The following is a 16,608-nucleotide window of genomic DNA, read 5'->3' on the forward strand; positions in this document are numbered from 1 at the left end:
CCTGGGTTCCCTATCAAAGTCATCATCCCTTAAAAAAACAATCTTCAATTCATCCAAGGAGAGAGGAGTCTCTCTCACACCACAGACCCCCACAGGAAACACAGGTCCATCCTCCCGTGTTCCCATGTCACCCATGGCACCACCGGGAGAATTCTACCAGGGTGACACCCTCCTTTCCATGTCCAGTGCTCTCACCACTGTCCATGGGCCAAAACCGCATAAAGAGCTCTTTTAAGGATGTTTGGACAAGTACCAAAAACCAGCCGTCTTCTCATATTGGGACTAGCAGTCCCCCCCACATTTACCCCTGGGGCCAAGGGTTCCAAGAATAGGCTACAAAGCCTTTGGTTTTGAGCCAAAAAGCATCCACCCAAATACAGTCTTATTTATGTTCAGGGTCCATCTATGGCTAACATTACGCAAGAAAAGTCCAGCTCAACAGCCACTCCTCTTCATCTCTAGCCGATCTGGGGGTCTTTTCCATCATCCTTTATCATCTCGGTCCCAGGCTGTCCCTCTCTCTTCTGAAACCACCAGCCATGAGAATCAATGTCTGGGAATAGTTTTCTTCTGCCTCAGAAAGAGTTAAAAGCTTCTGGCTCCCGGCAAGGCCACAGGCTCAGGCACTCGCAGGCTCCGGCAGCTCCCACACACAGCAGCAGCTCAGCACCTTCTCCCTGGGGGGGCGGGGAGACGGGACGAGGGGGGGACGGGGACAAGGGGGACGGAAGGCAGCTCCAAAGTTCTCCACTCCTCCATCCTGGATGGGGCTAGCCCAGCTCCAGTCCCGTTCTCTCTCTTCCCCACCCCCCCATACGGGCCTACCTCAGCCTGGCCTACCTGGCTCCCCTCCCCCGCCCAGCCTGGTCAGCTGGGCAGGGGAAGAGGGAAAAGATGCTCTTCTCCTGAAAGTGGAGCCAGAAAGAGGAAGTCCCTCTGGGAGTCCTTGCTTTTAATGCCTTGTGTCCTCAGAGGTGTGTCCAGCCCCTCAGTGGCCACTAAAGGTGCCAACATTCAAACCTGACCACTGATTGGTTTGACCTCAGCTTCCTGAAAAACTCATTTCCCCTCAAACCAGGACAGGCTAACATTATGCAAGAAAAGTCCAGCCTAAAAGCCACTCCTCTTCATCACTGCCCATCTGGGATCCTTTTCATCTTCCTCTGTCATCTCAGTCCCAGGCTGTCTCTCTCTCTCTTCTTACAAACCACCAGCCACGAGAATCAATGTCTAGAAAAGTTTCCTTCTGCCAAGAAAGAGTTAACAGTTCCTGGCTCCCAGCAGGGTCGCAGGCTCAGCACATCTCTACACAGCCGGGAACTTTTCTTCCCCGCACCCCCCCCCCCGCACCTGCTGCCGCCAATATCAATTCCAGAGCTCCGAAGCGGAGTCTCTCTCCTGGGGCGGGGGGAACGGGGACGGAGGGCACCTCCACAGTTTTCCACCCCTTCATCTTGAAGAGGCCCTGCATGGCTTTGCCCCTCCCCCACCCAGCCCTGCAGGCTGGGGGGAAGGGGAGAGATGTGTGCTCACCTCGCCACTGGAAACAAAAAGACGGCTACTCCCTCTGAAGTCCTTGCTTTTAACTCCTTGTGTTCTCAGAGGCGCGTCCAACTCCACAGTGGCCACTCCAGGTGCCAGCACAAAACCTGACCACTGATTGGTTTGCCCACAACTTCCTGGAAAACTTACTTCCCCCCCCAAACCAGGGAAAAAGGACACATGGAAACAGAGAAGAGAGAAAATCTGTAAATGTCAACAAAATGAGTAAGAACAGATTACTCCTTATTTTGTAACACATTAATCATTAGAGTGGACCATATTAGAATGGATCATATTAGTCCATACAACCCAAGAGCAACTTCAAGGCAACAACACACCAAAAGCCCTCACTGCCAAGTGGCAGGAACAACTAAAGAGTGTAGCTATTGGTGGGCACTCCTCTTGGAATAGCCATCATGCTGCAGCAACACACACCAGCCAAAAGAAGCCCCAAAACATAGGGCACAAGTAAAGCTAAAGCAGCTAGAGGACCTCAGCTTGGTTTAGCCCCAGCTTTTTCTTCAAGAGCTTACAAAAAACCATGGAGAGTCTATTCCCCAGCTGTATGGCCTGTAGCAGATTTTGACCCATCCTGAAGGTACAATCAGAAACTTTCACAGGCACTTCATTCCATCTCTGTAATTCCTCTTCAGCATCTATTAGCAAAAAACTCTATGTTGCCTTCAGGGCACTAGAAGGCAACACCACACTGGCTCATTGTTTCAGCTTTGACTAGCACAGTAAAATCTAGCTAATTGATCACCATAGAGGAACTGATGCTAAGAAAATCTTATTCATCAGCATTTACCTGCACACAGGCATGCAATTTCAACAGATAAAATTTCAGTCCACACTGAGGCATAATAGAAGTTTATTCTCAAAGTTTATAATAATACATTGCTTCTGACATTATCAAATCCTGTGCGTAATTTGCATACTGTCTAGCTCCTGATATGGTTATACAGGTTAATGCTTTTGGTACAGTTTGCTAAAAAATAATTCAGAGCATTCCCTTCCTACAAACTGCTGTAAATGCTTACCAAGGAGGAGTGAAATTATCAGAGATTTTTGCTTGGTCTTTACAAAGGTAGTCATCACCAAAAAAAAAAAAGAAAATTGTGCCAAGAAGGATTATCACTTGTATTTTTCAGAACCAAAGAAACCTGAAACCCTTACAAATACTTGAGACTTCCAGTTACTTGGAAAATGCTATGGCATATAAGCTGATCGCTTCATCACAGGCATTGCTGTTGTTATTATCACAGCTAAAGTTTTTGTGGCATTGTGGCAATAGAATAGCTTCATCTGAGCAGATAAGGCACTAAAATTTAAGGTTTAAAGACTTGCATTTCAAAGATTAACATGAATTTCACAAGCACTATAAAAGTAGAGCAACTAGGGCTATTACTGCATCTTTTTTTTAATAAAACAGTAACGACTAGTTTTAACAAATTGCTGGACTGACATCAAAATATTTGTTTTCGAAATATGTCTCAGTCCAAATAGATTAAAAACTTCTGGAAGTAAACTCTTGAAATTCCTTTCATTCTGATCCAGCATTTGGTCTCCTCTTCAGTTTAATCCAGATGCCTTTATTTGGACGAAGAATCAATTCTCCAGATAAACCAAGCTCTTCTGGCTTTTGACATGATTCCACCCAAAAATGCCGCAGGATGAGGGCTAGAAGAGTTTTCTCCTCCATTTGTGCAAAGCGCTGACCTATAAGGTACAGGGCAGAGACAAAAATAGTTATTGTCATGTTGCATCAACAGCTGCTGCACTTGCATGCCCACAGGACTTAAGAACAGAACTAGCTTTAGGCCAAAATCGAGCTCATATGGCTACAACTAACACCAGCACTTTTCTCTACATGAAAACTCTGGCGTTCTTGGGATAATCCACTGTATGTTCTCCTTCCTATAGTATACAGAACAAAACCAGCAACAGTCAACCCTTTATATGGAACTACTACAAAACACAGCCTTGTCTTGGATGGAAAAGGCAGGGGGGGTGGACAGCAGACCAGAGCAGAAGATGCAGCACAGGGACTGTGGGTAGAGAAAAATCTCATAGTTCCATAAATGTGGAGAGGAGCACAGGAGATGCAACTGCAACAGAATGACAGACAGACCTTCCTTCAGAATGCAACTGCAAAGGAATGACAGACAGACCTTACTTCAGCGATCATTAAGCCTCAAACACACTGATGATTTGGTAGCACAGAGGGCAAAGTTCAATTTACAGTTCAGAGATAGATGAACGTGAAAACGAGAACAGAGAAATGTGAGGCAAACCAAACCAAGTGCCACAATCCAGGCAGTTCACAAAAACCAAAAAATGGAGACAGGACACAAAATGCAGTGCTGAGAACTTTGTATGTTCTCCCTTCTGTATTATATACACAGATGGAAGTCTGTACATACATACACACGATGCACTTCTGCAATGAAACTAATGAACCACCTCTCCTTCACACGTTCCTGCTCAGGAACTAGCTAGATATGTTATATTAAATTAGATTTCTTTGGAACAAGCAAAGACCTAGTTTACTGCTCTTAGGGAAAAGGGCAGCTAATACCAATGAGACGAATCAAAACAAATCAATCGCAACCCCCAAAAATAGAAACCAAACAAAGCAAAACCCAAAAGAAGCAATATTTCTGATCATTGTAAATGGCACGACAATGGTTGGATGCTCCCCATCTGCATTTAAAACCAGTGCAGGGAACAGTCTTTCATGTGTTCTACAATATAAACAACACTGCCTTTACTTGAAGCACAGATAAAAGCCAAGCGTCTCAGTGGCATCTGAAAGTACTAACAAGTTCTGGGATGACAGAGCACACTGAACCAACACCAAACCAACTACACAGTCAGAAATAGGGAAAGAATACATCAGCTGCAGATTGCATGCTTTGGACATTCAGCTCAGAACCTGAGAGAGACAGATGAGGTGTTTCCAGAGCAAAACAGGTGCAGGACACCTGTCTTCTCTCATTCTGTGTTGCTGACACTGAGGATCAGAAATTTGGAAGCAATCATATCTTAACACAGGAGCTCAATAACGTGCTGCCAGGCTGCACAGCAGTGAGGAAGAAACATCAGCATGATAGACACTGGAAGAAAGGAAATCCTTTGGAAGCAACAAATGGGGCAGCTCAAATACTAAGCTTGCAGGGCACACAGTACCCACAATTCAGGGGTGGGGAGTGAGGAAGAACACTATACAAACAGTACTCATTGCTGTCGCACCACATTCAAAAGCAGAACTGTTACATTACAGGGGCTTCCTCTTCAGATACATACCAATGCAGTTCCTGGGACCAGCTGAGAAGGGCACATAAGCATATGGGTGCCTTCCCTTACAATTTTCAGGGAAGAATCGCTCAGGCCTGAACTCCTCTGGGTCAGGGAAGACTTCAGGGTCTCTATGCAGGGCGTAAGGTAAAACAAGTACATTTGTACCTCTTGGTATCTGATATCCCTCTAAAGAGAAGAGAGAAAGGGAGAAGAGTCAAAACAGCAAAACAAGTGATTTCCTATACACAACAGAACAGTAAAAAAAAAAATACAATGCTGCCCTTTACTTGGGAAACATGTCTGTTGCAGAAATGCTAACACAAGGGAAAGTGGCAAACACAGAACACCACTTACTGATACAGCAATCCTCTCTCAAGGTACGAGCAAACATGGGAACTGAAGGGTAGAGACGAAGAGCTTCTTTCACAACACATTCAAGGTATCGAAGATTCTTCAAATCGTCCGTTGTAACAGAACGTTCAGTATTGTCTGTCCAAAAACAGAGGGATGACAAAGACCAAAACTCCCCATCTTTGGCTAAACAACTCATCCTGGATCCCCCCAGAAACTCTCATCATGCACCAAGACTACATAAAGGAAGGCATTATAAATATATTGAACATGCATATCTTGCCTCAAAGACATAAGGTTGGTTGTACGCCCCCTACAGACCTTTCTTCACCCATCCCAACCACCTCTAGCTGCTGAAAGCTCCAGAAGAGCTACAAGGCATGCTCTTAAATCCCCTTCTACTTCTAGGCTATTAACACATTTCCACTCACAAATGCAGTAAAACCCCAATGAAGGGGGAATGGAAACTTACCAAACACCTCATCCAATTCCCTATGAACCTTCTTCTGAGCTTCTGGATTACGTCCAAGCAAGTACAAGACCCAGTTTATGGCAGCTGCTGTTGTATCATGGCCCTACAGGTCCAGATTTACAAAGACATTCACTTTATTCCCATGCACCAGTGGGCTTTGTAAACACTTAGGTGTGCAGTTAGTATGAAAAGTGAGACTTATTAGTCCCATGACCATGATAAAAACATGAATCAAGAGTGAATAACTGTTTACAATACACTAACTATCAAGATAAAAGATGATCCACAACTGTGCTGACAAAAGAGGAAAGTACTGAAATAACCCAAGCAAAATCCCTCTCTGCTGATTTTTAGGAGCTGTGTGAACTATCAGTATCTACACAATGAATCAGATGTGTACTCATCTTTTTGATTATTGTCCAGGCAATATCTGAGGTGAGGGGGAAGTGGCTATCACAGGAGAGATACAATGGACACAACTTGTAACTTTTACAAGATTATCTAAAAATGGTCTAATGAGACAGAGTATGGCAGCCATAGGGGAAAATACTTGGTTTTCTATAAGAAGAAGGGAATCAACTACTAGTTCCCAGCACTGTGGGAAGGAGAGGAGAGTAAAGGAGAGACAAAAGGTGAACCAATGATGGGAAAAAAAAGAAAAAAAGAAAAAAGAAAAAAAGAAAAAAGAAAAAGAAAAAAAGAAAAAAAGAAAAAAAATAGAAAAAAACCCCAAAAAAACCACACCAAACCAAAACAAAAAAACACCCATTAAAAAAGTGAGGAATAGAAAAGGGAAAAGTTGACCCAAAAAGGATTTTGATACTAAAAAAGCACACTTGTGGTGAAGTTCAGGATGCTGCTGTAGTACAGAAATGCCAAAATGAGAAGAGAGTTTCTCTAGGTTACAACAGCATTAATATGATTCTATGAATTAAGCTCTTCTGAGAGAATTCAGGTCCATCTAATGGAAGTGTGTGGAAAACTCATGAAAATCTTCTTCAGATCTTCCCTTAGGGAATCAGACAAGAAGAAGGGCCTCAAAGACGATCAGAGGGATGGAACACCTCTCTTATGAAGACAGGCTGAGAGAGCTGGAGTTGTTCAGCCTAGAGAAAAGAAGGCTCTGGGAAAGACCTGATTGTGGCCTTTCACTACATAGAGAGGACTTATTGAAAAAAAAAAGAGGAAGTGTGACGTTTTACATGAGCAGGTACTTATAGGACAAGAGGGAATGATTTTCAACTAAAAGAGAAGAGATTTAGATTAGATGTTAGGAAGAATTTTTTTACTCAAAGATTAGTGAGGAACATGTTGCCTAGAGAGTTTTGAATGTCCTGTTTCTCAAGGTGTCCACGGCCGGGCGAGATGAGGTCCTGGCTACCTAATCTAGCTGATGACATCCCTGCTCATGGCAGGAGAGTTGTAACTAGATGATCTTTAAGACGATCCTTTCCAACCCAAGCAATTCCATGACAAGTTTCTACAAGAAGATGAAGCACTGATGCACAGTGGACAACAGAAGCAGAAGACTGCAACCAATGTAGCTTGGGAAAAAATGTGAGCAGACATGACAAAATGCAAGTCGAAACAGTGAAACTATTTAGAACTCTCTTCAGTGTTAATGAAGTTTGCAGCAAAAGTCAAAAGCCCATGGTCCATGTCAACCACTAAGCTTTCATTTCTCACCTGCTTTCAGGAGTAGACTCTGCTCACATAGGCAGGGGCCACCACATTTGCATTATCCAAAATTTCTCCAGGGCATACCAATGCTTCTAATCCTACTTCTAATATTTTCTCTTAGGCTTACAGGGCTTAAATAACATCATGCTAAAAGCAACCTCCTGAACTTAAAACAAGAGTCACCACCTGCAAATTCTGAATCTTGGGTTTGGAGAAAAAAAAAACACAAACAAAAAATACCAGCAAACAAAACCATCCAACACAACAACAACAACAACAAAAAAGAACAATAAACCAATAAGTTCCTTGGTTACCTCAAACATAAAAGTATCCACTTCCTCACGAATGTCCCTATGGCTCAATTTTTTCCCTTCATCATCTGTGGCGTTCAGCAGCATGTCCAGGAATGCTTTTCTCTTTTTGGAACCACTTTCTTCACAGTTGCCATCATTATCCTGTTTCTTTTGCTGGGTGCTTTTAAGTTCCTCAGCTTTTTCTGCAATGACCTGAGATTAGAAGCATTACACCAGATATGATGAATTCAGCACAAGTGCACCGTCTGCCTCATACAGTTTTGTCTTAACTTATCAAAACAACAACATCCATCTGTAGCAGTCTACATGAGCTAGTTGGCACAGCTGTCAGCATTAGATCATGAAATTTAACTGACTTTTTGTATTAGTAGTGAATTATGATCAACCTTTCTTGCCCTAAGCAATAGAATAAACCTTGAATGGCCTTTGTGTGACCAAGAAAATAGATAGCTAAACTACATAAACAGCTTGGGGGGGGTCATCAAGTAGTGCAAACATACCCAAAGTATCTGGAACACCAATCATGAACGCCAACAATGGAAACAGCACATCAAAAAAATCACCACAGTGTGAACATGTTAATCACCAATAAGATCTTCTCTATCCCATCTGAGAAATAAGGAAAGATCTCACTTCCAACCTCCAAAAAACTCAGGAAACTGAAGAGAAGCCAGGGCATCCCAGAACCCCGTGTCAAGGCTACACACCTTGCTGAACCCGCTACACTAAAGTTCCCCAAATTTTCTCCAGTACGAGAACAATGGCTGAATGTCTCTTTTTTAGGTCAAAGTACAGACCCAGTAACAGACATAAATTTCTTACTGTTGCTACTGTTGCTGTAAAGCAAAAACAGAACCCTTTAATAAACTGGCATTGTCCTTAAAAACAACAAAATAATTTAAAAGGGTGTAGAGCATGCAATTCTGTTTGGAGGAATCACTGAATGGAAGAAAAAAATACAGTTCCAAACACACACATTGCTGTCCTCACTGAACATGCACATGTGTCATATATTGACCCATCCCTCACCTCAGTGCTTGCTGCCAGCACCTACACCAGGTGCAATTATTATTTATGGTCCTTTGTCATCTTCTAAGATTTGGCTTCTTATATTCAGTGCACCAGCCCATCATGGGAAGAGGGCAAGTGTTACCTTAGGTCCTCTTAAGAACCTCTTTCATGACTCCCTGCTGCAACTTTGAATGAAAGGAAGCATAAAACAGCCCACAGAGTCAATGTGGCTCATTATATGTAGCCAAAATTCAGAGATTATTTCCTTTGCCATAGACATCGATACAATGACATCATGGGGTACATGCATAGGGATAGCAGCTTCTCTGATAACATCCTAACACTATTTGGGAGGGCAAACTTTGGCAAGAATAACATAGGAATTATTTGGTGAGAGAAAGGGCTGTTACTTCCACAGTCTAACAAGGTGGGAGAACATTTTATTTTATGCCGAGTGAGTGATGCATGCCTAATGATTTCTGCATCAAAGTGCCTTATTGCTGATGTGGGGACCTGTATGTGTTTGCTCCTCTCAGCAGTTCTGTTCTGAATTGGGGAAAATGAATACAGGCTTCAGGTTCTGAGGGCTGAACCTACTGGCACTACCATGCAGAGCCCTATGTTTACTGCTCCAAACTTGGCAGTGAGCCATTGGAGGTGACCCAAATGTGCAGCTTTTGGGGCAGAACCAGAGTTCAAGGAATTTCTGTTGTTTGTTTCAGTTGTCAAGGACCTGCAAGTTCTGGCATCCCCTTGGAGTAGTCTACTTCCTCATTTAAATTCAACAAAGATCCTGAAAGGGAAGTCAGTTCTTGTTTTCTTTTCAGGGCATTCCTCAACATCCCAATAGAGAAAAAGCATATCAAGGAGGCTGAACCTCATTCCCATTTGGAAGATATGAGTGCAAAACTTTGATCCAACAATGACAATTATTATTATTATAAATAATATTTTTTAAAAAGACTCTATACTGTATCTGTAAAATTGTGAAGGATGTTGAGGTTCCTCTTGTGTTCTCTTCCTTCCTTGAACAATATATACAAAAAATCAGGCCAAAGCCAAGGGCTCAACTGTCGCCGCTGGATTAGATCACTCATCCTAGGGTCAAAAAATTATATCGTGTCACATTACTTGACAAAACCACAAAATTATAGCACATTTCAAGAACAACAACAACAAAAAAAACCCCTTCTATGTACACTAATGAAGTAGAACTTAACACATTGTTTAGGTTTAAACCCATTATTTGAAAGGATGGCCATCACATTGGCGTCTTGATTTTCCACCATCTCAAAATTTCTGTTACTTATCCCAGCATCACCATGTTTTATATCTTTAGGTATTGGTCTCTGAGAAGAATAGCATATTCTCATTTAGTTGGAATCCTCTTGAAACAGTCCTATTAAGTCTTCCAGTCCAGTCATGCCCCACTTCAGCAAAGCATTGACAGTGCTGTAAAGACTACTCATGACAGGCTTCCAAAATATCTGCCCCAAGAACTCAATTTCTGAAAGCATTGCATTCCTACTTGAACGTCCAGATACCTGACTACAGGTAAAAGTACTTAAAGTGTATTTGAAATGAACAATATGAGATTTCAGGTATGCTCAAACACAACTGGAGTACATTTGGAAGGGCTGATTGTCATTGCTATTCAGCCCTGCACATGCTTCAGCTGCTGTGGAGTAATTATTACCAACTTCAAGTGCACTTGTGGTATGATTTGGAAAAGGCAAGGAACCGATGATCATCAAACCCTTCAGATCTACCCGTTTTTGTATCATACCTGTCTCAACAAGCTCCATCAAAAGCTAGGAGTGAGATCATAGAATCACAGATACATTTAGTTTGGAAAAGACTTTTTAGATCATTGAGTCCAACTGTTAACCTGGTGTTAACCCAGCCCATTGCTACACCATGACCCTAAGTGCCATAGGAACGTGTCTTTCAAACACCTCCAGGGTATTTAGTGACTCAGAGTTAGTCTGCTCCAATGCTTTACATCTCTCCCTCTCTGACTCCTTGGCCTTCCTTCCTGACACCAGCAGCCTTAATTCCAGCTCAACTACAAAGTAACTAAGGAAAATGTGCATTTACCTGTAGACAGCAGAAACATAGTCAGAGTCCTTATTCTTCTGGGCACCCACATTCCTGCCCATTGCTGTTTCTAGGAAGAAAATATGAACATTTCACAAGTGCAAAGTGAAATGCAGCGTACACAGTAAGTTACTACTGCTCCCAGCTTCTGACTATCACCACACCATCCCTCCAACAGGTGAATACATGTATCCCTTTGCAGGGAATGAGCTTTCTTTGTATTTCCATGCCTAGGAATCCTGCTCCTCAAGACAACCTCACTTCAGATTGCTACCTCTGTCCTGCCAGTCCCACCAACTCAGCTGCTCAGATGCATGTCATAAACCCTGAGGAAAACATTGGGAAGGATGGAAATGTATTTAGAAAATATGCAGGGACATGCCTCTTCAATCATCTTACACAAACTGGTGCAGCTAAACTCCTGATCTTCTGCATCACTCACAGTTCTACCACAATAACAAACAGGACTTACCACAAATGATATCAAGGGCACACAGAGTAATGTCCATAAAGACATCAAATGGCTCCTTGTCAACATGCTTCTCAAGTTTCTTCACCAAAATATTTCCTTGTTCATTCATGACCTCTAGAAAGTCATTCAAGATTGCAAAGTGGAATGTGGGAGTTATCATCTTCCTCCGTGACCGCCACTTGTCTCCAGTGCTGTAAAATTAATGGGGAGAAGGAAGGCTAAAAAACTGTGAGTCAAAAACAACACCCTCACCATTACAGGAAGAACAAATACAGTGACTACAGCAGCCTGGAAGAGGTGGACACACTGTACATGTCTCTTCAAGCTGTTCATAGCACTACACAGAAGGAGCAAATCGAAATGTTTCTTGCTCCAGGTCTCTTGGAAGCAGAAGCCACCATTTCTCCAGCTGATCTCACCAAACAGAGATGCCAAAAAGCCTCTGGAAAATACATCCTTGTTAGCCAGTGCACAGGCTTACAGGGACCAAGCAGCAGCCAACCAGAGGCCAAACCAGCTATTCAGCATCAAGGCCTCAACCCACCCCCCCATCCCTCTGAAGCAGTAGTTGTGCTTGCCTTCATCCACTGACCATGAAATGAGGCCCGCAGAGAACTAGGGCCTAGGGACATTATGAAAATGACTGCCTCAAGGCCTGGCTACAATCTACTACCTCAGAGACAGGTATCACTTCCCACATGCCAACGAGAAGCACGGAGCCACAGTGAGTGTCACCAGCTTCCTGGGGCTCCTTGTTCACTTTTTCTAAATCATACGCCCCACAGGCACACAGCTGGCACTTCTGTTTACAGGGTAAAACCATCACACCACTGCCGCTGTTAACTTGCTACTGGGGCACTCCACAGGCCAGCATAGCTGCTTGCTGTCTGCCACTGCTGCCCCTAATCAGTAGAAACTGGAACATTTTCCTCCTCTATGTTTTTGCAACCACAAGGAAGTCAAAATACCTCTGTATGTCTCTGGAAGACAAAACAACCAGTAAGGAAGAACAGTGAGGATACACCATGCCCGAGGACCTCACCGCTGCACATTGCTACTGATTACTTACTGCCTTCCTAAAGGATATGAACAAAACTCAGGATAAAATTCATGTCTCATCCTCCCACATGAACTTCCACTTTCCACACCACATGATCACAGCTGGCTTTTACAATACCATGGTCCCACCATATGAGGAGTCCACCTCCGAGGGCTCCAAACAATCAACAAAGTTAACATTGATCTCTTTTGAAAAACTCAGAAGAGGTTCAAAGACACCAAAGCCACTCTACACTTAACTCACTCTGACTCCTGAATATCTGCATCATCCAAACCAATCCTTCCTTTGGTCCTCCATGACTAGAGGAAACCAAACCCTTATACCACTGCTCCTTCCTCTCTCCACTCCTGATTTATGCTCCTACTCATGCTCACTTCTCATGATCTTCTACTTTATGAATGAAATGAAGGAAAGGATGCAGGTACTCTCCAATCCTACCCCAAAGCATCACCAACCTCAGGCCTATCCTACTGGTCTGCAGCATGACCAGCTGAGATAAACAATGTACACAATCACTTTGTTCAGAAATACACACAGCATTCCTACCACCAAGACCTCTTCTTATCATATATCCTGCAAATTTAAAGAAGACAGCAGTGCATCCACATTTCATTATACATTGTACCTTGTCAGAAGTCCAGTGCCCAGCCATGGATGCAGGAATTCATACAGGTATGATTTTTCTATATGCTTTGAACTATTCAGAATAACCTGTCAGAAAAATGAATGGAGAGGAAAAAATACTAGTTGTCAGATGGAGAGAGATTTCTTCACTATTTCTTCAATTAACACTCCGACAGAGAAGGTATTAGTTCAAGGACAATTACTGTCAGTAGCAAAATTAATGACTACATTTCATGGCATCAAAACAGACCCACCAAGTTCTAATGCAGAAGTCTATCAAAGAGACATAAGCATTGCAACCTGAATTTTATAATGTTCCATCCTTGTTTCAACAGTCTCATCTTCCCCACTATCTGCTTGTTTGTTCTGATCTTGGAAGCAGAAGCTTTCAAACATGTGAAAACAAAGCTAAAAGAGATGCTTCTTTGGTATTTTCATTTGCTGGTCATCTTCAGTATTCCCTCCAATCCCTTCTGGCTGGGCCTTTTTATATTCTTTCACTTTATGCCTTTGTTTAGCACTAACTCAGAGGATCATGCCAAAGCAAATCAGTCCAAGTCCCTTTTAACAAAAATTACGGTGAGATAATAGAAACTAACAGGTTGGACACTGCTCTGCATGACAGCAGAACAGACAGGAGACTAGCACACTCACCTCCACACTGTCAGGGTGATACAAAACCATGACAGGCACCGGTCCTATCCAAAGCTTGAACAGTGGCCAACTTCTGAATTCTTCGACATAAAACTGTAGCTGTTTAAAAAAATCTGGAATAGAAAATAAGAGTAGAGTTTCAACAAGAGGGATTTACAAACTCTTCTGTATCACATGCCATGCAATTTTGATTTTTTTTTTCTGTAGTTTTAACCTGCTGCTGTGACTAAGCAGCATATTTTGCACCTGTGGATTTTTAAAATTCAGGTGTCATAATCTCTTTGGGTACAGACTCACAGCATAATTTATGCCACAGATCAATCTGAGGTATACCACTGCTGTCCAGCTGTCAGTTGGACTTCACACCAGTGAGCTCAGTAACCCAGTGAATTCTCCTCCCACATTACTATGCAATTATCCATTCCATGTCTTGTCAATTCAGCTACACAGAAAGTATGGGAGATAGCTGAATCTGTTGGCAAAGGAAGAAGACTAGATGGTGTTTGGTTTGATCCAAAAAGATCTTTGCTACTATCTCATCACATAGGACAATCAGGTTCATTCAGCAGTATTAGAGGTAGGGACCAGAATGTTCGAGGATTAAACGCTTATTTGGCCTTTCAGAAAAAAGCTTAAACAACAAATAACACCTTTACAAGCCTCTCTAGGGTTGAAAATTCAAAGGTCTCTAAATCAAAGAAAAAAAAAGATAAAGAAAAAAAATCCTGATAGATGCCCAAATACAGCTTTCCCTAGTCTTACAAAAAGTTCTAATGACACCTCATCTAACAAGACTCAGAGTGTCAGATTATTTTGCCATTTTTAAATTTTTTTCCTAAGAGTGCCATGAATAAAATAGCACATTTTCCAGCAACTGTCTAGTAATACCAATAAAAAAATTCCCACCATATGAAAAGTTATTTTCCTTTCTGCTATAGAACTTTACCCTTTCTAAAAGTTTTTTAGGTCATATTTTTAATGAAAAGATTATAAACCACAAACTTCACCCATTTTTACATAAATAATGAAGAACAAAGATGTCTGAACATGGGAGTTATGTGATCCCTGCTCACAAATGAGATTAGGGACTACATAGAACATGAGAATTCACATCAGATTGCTTTCTGGAGATAGAAGCAATGTTCCAGTTTGGTTTAAGAAGATTTTTAAAAAGAGGATATGAAAGAAAAAAAAAAAAGATTCATCTCTCAGTCCAGCTCATATAAACATCCTATGATCCTCCTACTGCTTCCCCAAAGTCAGCTGTAGAAATCTGCCTGCCTTCACATCCGCCACAGATCCCTCGTATTTGTACTTAGATACGGGACTGGAGCTAGAGGAACAATAGGACAGTGTGCCTTGTGAACAGAGGCACTGTGTCTCAGCATGGGTCAGCACTGGGCAATGCGTGTTCCAATGCTGTACTCACACTTGACTTCACCATGCTCCCATGACCCAATAGTCTCTCCTTTGGCAGCATGCACAGCAGCACAGCCAGCAATACATGCGCACAGGGCACAACTGGCATACACAGGCATCACACACATAGAGCAGTGTGGGCCACTGGCAGCAGACTCAGCAATGCTTTCATACCACTAACTCCTTAAGAAATATGTTCCCGTTAAAAAATGAATACCAAATGGAAAGGGAGCATCTAGCACAGAAGTGCTCTCTCATGCACCTGGCAAAAAGGTCCCTTTAATCAGTTCAAGAACAAAAAAAAATTGCTTTTGAGGGATGTACTATAAATGCTATTGCTTTTGAGGGATGTACTATAAATGCTCAGCAAGTTCTTTCGCATTTAACACATAAATCTAAGTCACAGATGACTGTGGAAGTGAGCCCGGGTAAAAGCAACTTGGCTCAAGTCCTTTGCACATGCTTGCTTGGGGGAAGGTAATTGTTCCAAGTTTTGTTTGGATCACAGCAAAAGGTCCTGAGGACATACTGTTCAACTTTGTGAAACAGCACTTCCTGCAAGAAGCATGTCTCCCTCTCACCAAAACATTCCACGGCGTTCGTGCTCCACCCCACCAACAACTTAACGGTCTGAGCCCAGCAGCAGCTGCTGTCAGACTTAACCTCTAGTTAGTCTTTGACACCAATAATCATGCCACATTTATGCAGTTCCTCTCCTTTCCTCTTCACTGCCCACTCCTCACACTGTTCCCCTCTGCAGATTGCTCAGAAAGACCTAAAGGCATCAGCACATCCTCTGATACCCCACTCCCCTTCCCCAGCCGGCCACAGCTAAGCGCCACTGGCTCCTGCAGCAAACCCCAGGCAGTGCAGGGAACTCACTGTAGCTGCGCTACACGGTGAGCTGCCATTACCTTCTCCGTTCCGCTCTAAGAGCAGGGCATTTCCCAGCACGGGATAGCAGGGGCTGACACCCGGAATCGAGTTCGTCATCCACCATCGCCTCCAGTACTCCATCAGGGAGGGCAGGGAGCACACGGTCACAATTGTCAAAAGCAGAGCAATGGCGCCAGCTCCCCAGGGCAGCAGCTGGAGCTTCCCTGAGAATGCTTCCACAGCCTCCATCATCATCACCGCTCAGCCTCCTGCCCGGAGCGCTGATCCCCGTCCCGCGGCCGGCGCTGCCCGTACCTGGCACTGCAGCCAGCCGAGGGTGCGGAGAGGCTGGCCAAAAGAGCGGGAGGCGGAGCCGCGGGCGTAGCTTCTTGCCAGGAAAATAAACACAGCTAAAAAACACTCGTAGGGAGAGGGAATGCCTTCTAGCATTTCCTGGTGGAAGACAAGCAAGAGGGAACAGTTTCCTACCCTCACTTGGCTCAAGCCAAGTGAGGAGCGAGAACCTTCTTTGCAGGCTCGTGCAATACCTCAGAAGGGAAAAACCACCAGGAGAAAAAACACCTTTCTGCTGATTTGGGATAGATGAGTTCTCTCACTATCATCTTTCTTAAACTGTTCTCAGGTGCTCAGCACCATTTTGCCATAGAGAACTGCTCCAGTGCTGTCCAACACGATGACTAAAGGGCCACATGGAGAATACCTTTTTTTCAGCTGG

The 16,608-nt window shown here is 43.2% G+C and overlaps 1 protein-coding gene across 1 annotated transcript; it reads right to left on the reverse strand.

Moving 5' to 3' along the window:
- Window positions 1–2,396: 2,396 nt before the first annotated feature.
- On the reverse strand, window positions 2,397–16,238 carry LOC134552912 (cytochrome P450 4V2). Its single transcript, XM_063402084.1, has 11 exons — window positions 15,911–16,238; window positions 13,578–13,690; window positions 12,925–13,010; window positions 11,240–11,430; window positions 10,768–10,837; window positions 9,642–9,768; window positions 7,660–7,851; window positions 5,666–5,768; window positions 5,197–5,331; window positions 4,849–5,028; window positions 2,397–3,261 (listed from the first exon to the last, which is right to left on the reverse strand). Exons 1-11 carry the CDS (start codon window positions 16,125–16,127, stop codon window positions 3,086–3,088), a joined length of 1,590 nt encoding a protein of 529 aa, XP_063258154.1. The 5' UTR covers window positions 16,128–16,238; the 3' UTR covers window positions 2,397–3,085.
- Window positions 16,239–16,608: the final 370 nt, after the last annotated feature.

Source organism: Prinia subflava, chromosome 7 (assembly GCF_021018805.1).
Source record: "Prinia subflava isolate CZ2003 ecotype Zambia chromosome 7, Cam_Psub_1.2, whole genome shotgun sequence".
Lineage (NCBI taxonomy): Eukaryota > Metazoa > Chordata > Aves > Passeriformes > Cisticolidae > Prinia > Prinia subflava.

Excerpts from the sequence above, each read along its gene's own strand:
- LOC134552912 (XM_063402084.1), bottom strand. The coding sequence starts at position 16,127 with ATGATGATGGAGGCTGTGGAAGCATTCTCAGGGAAGCTCCAGCTGCTG. Across the intron at positions 11,431-12,924 it reads GGCACTGGACTTCTGACAAG|CACTGGAGACAAGTGGCGGT; the intron begins GTACAATGTATA and ends TTAATTTTACAG. Across the intron at positions 9,769-10,767 it reads TATGTTTCTGCTGTCTACAG|GATGAGTGATCTAATCCAGC; the intron begins GTAAATGCACAT and ends TTTTGACCCTAG.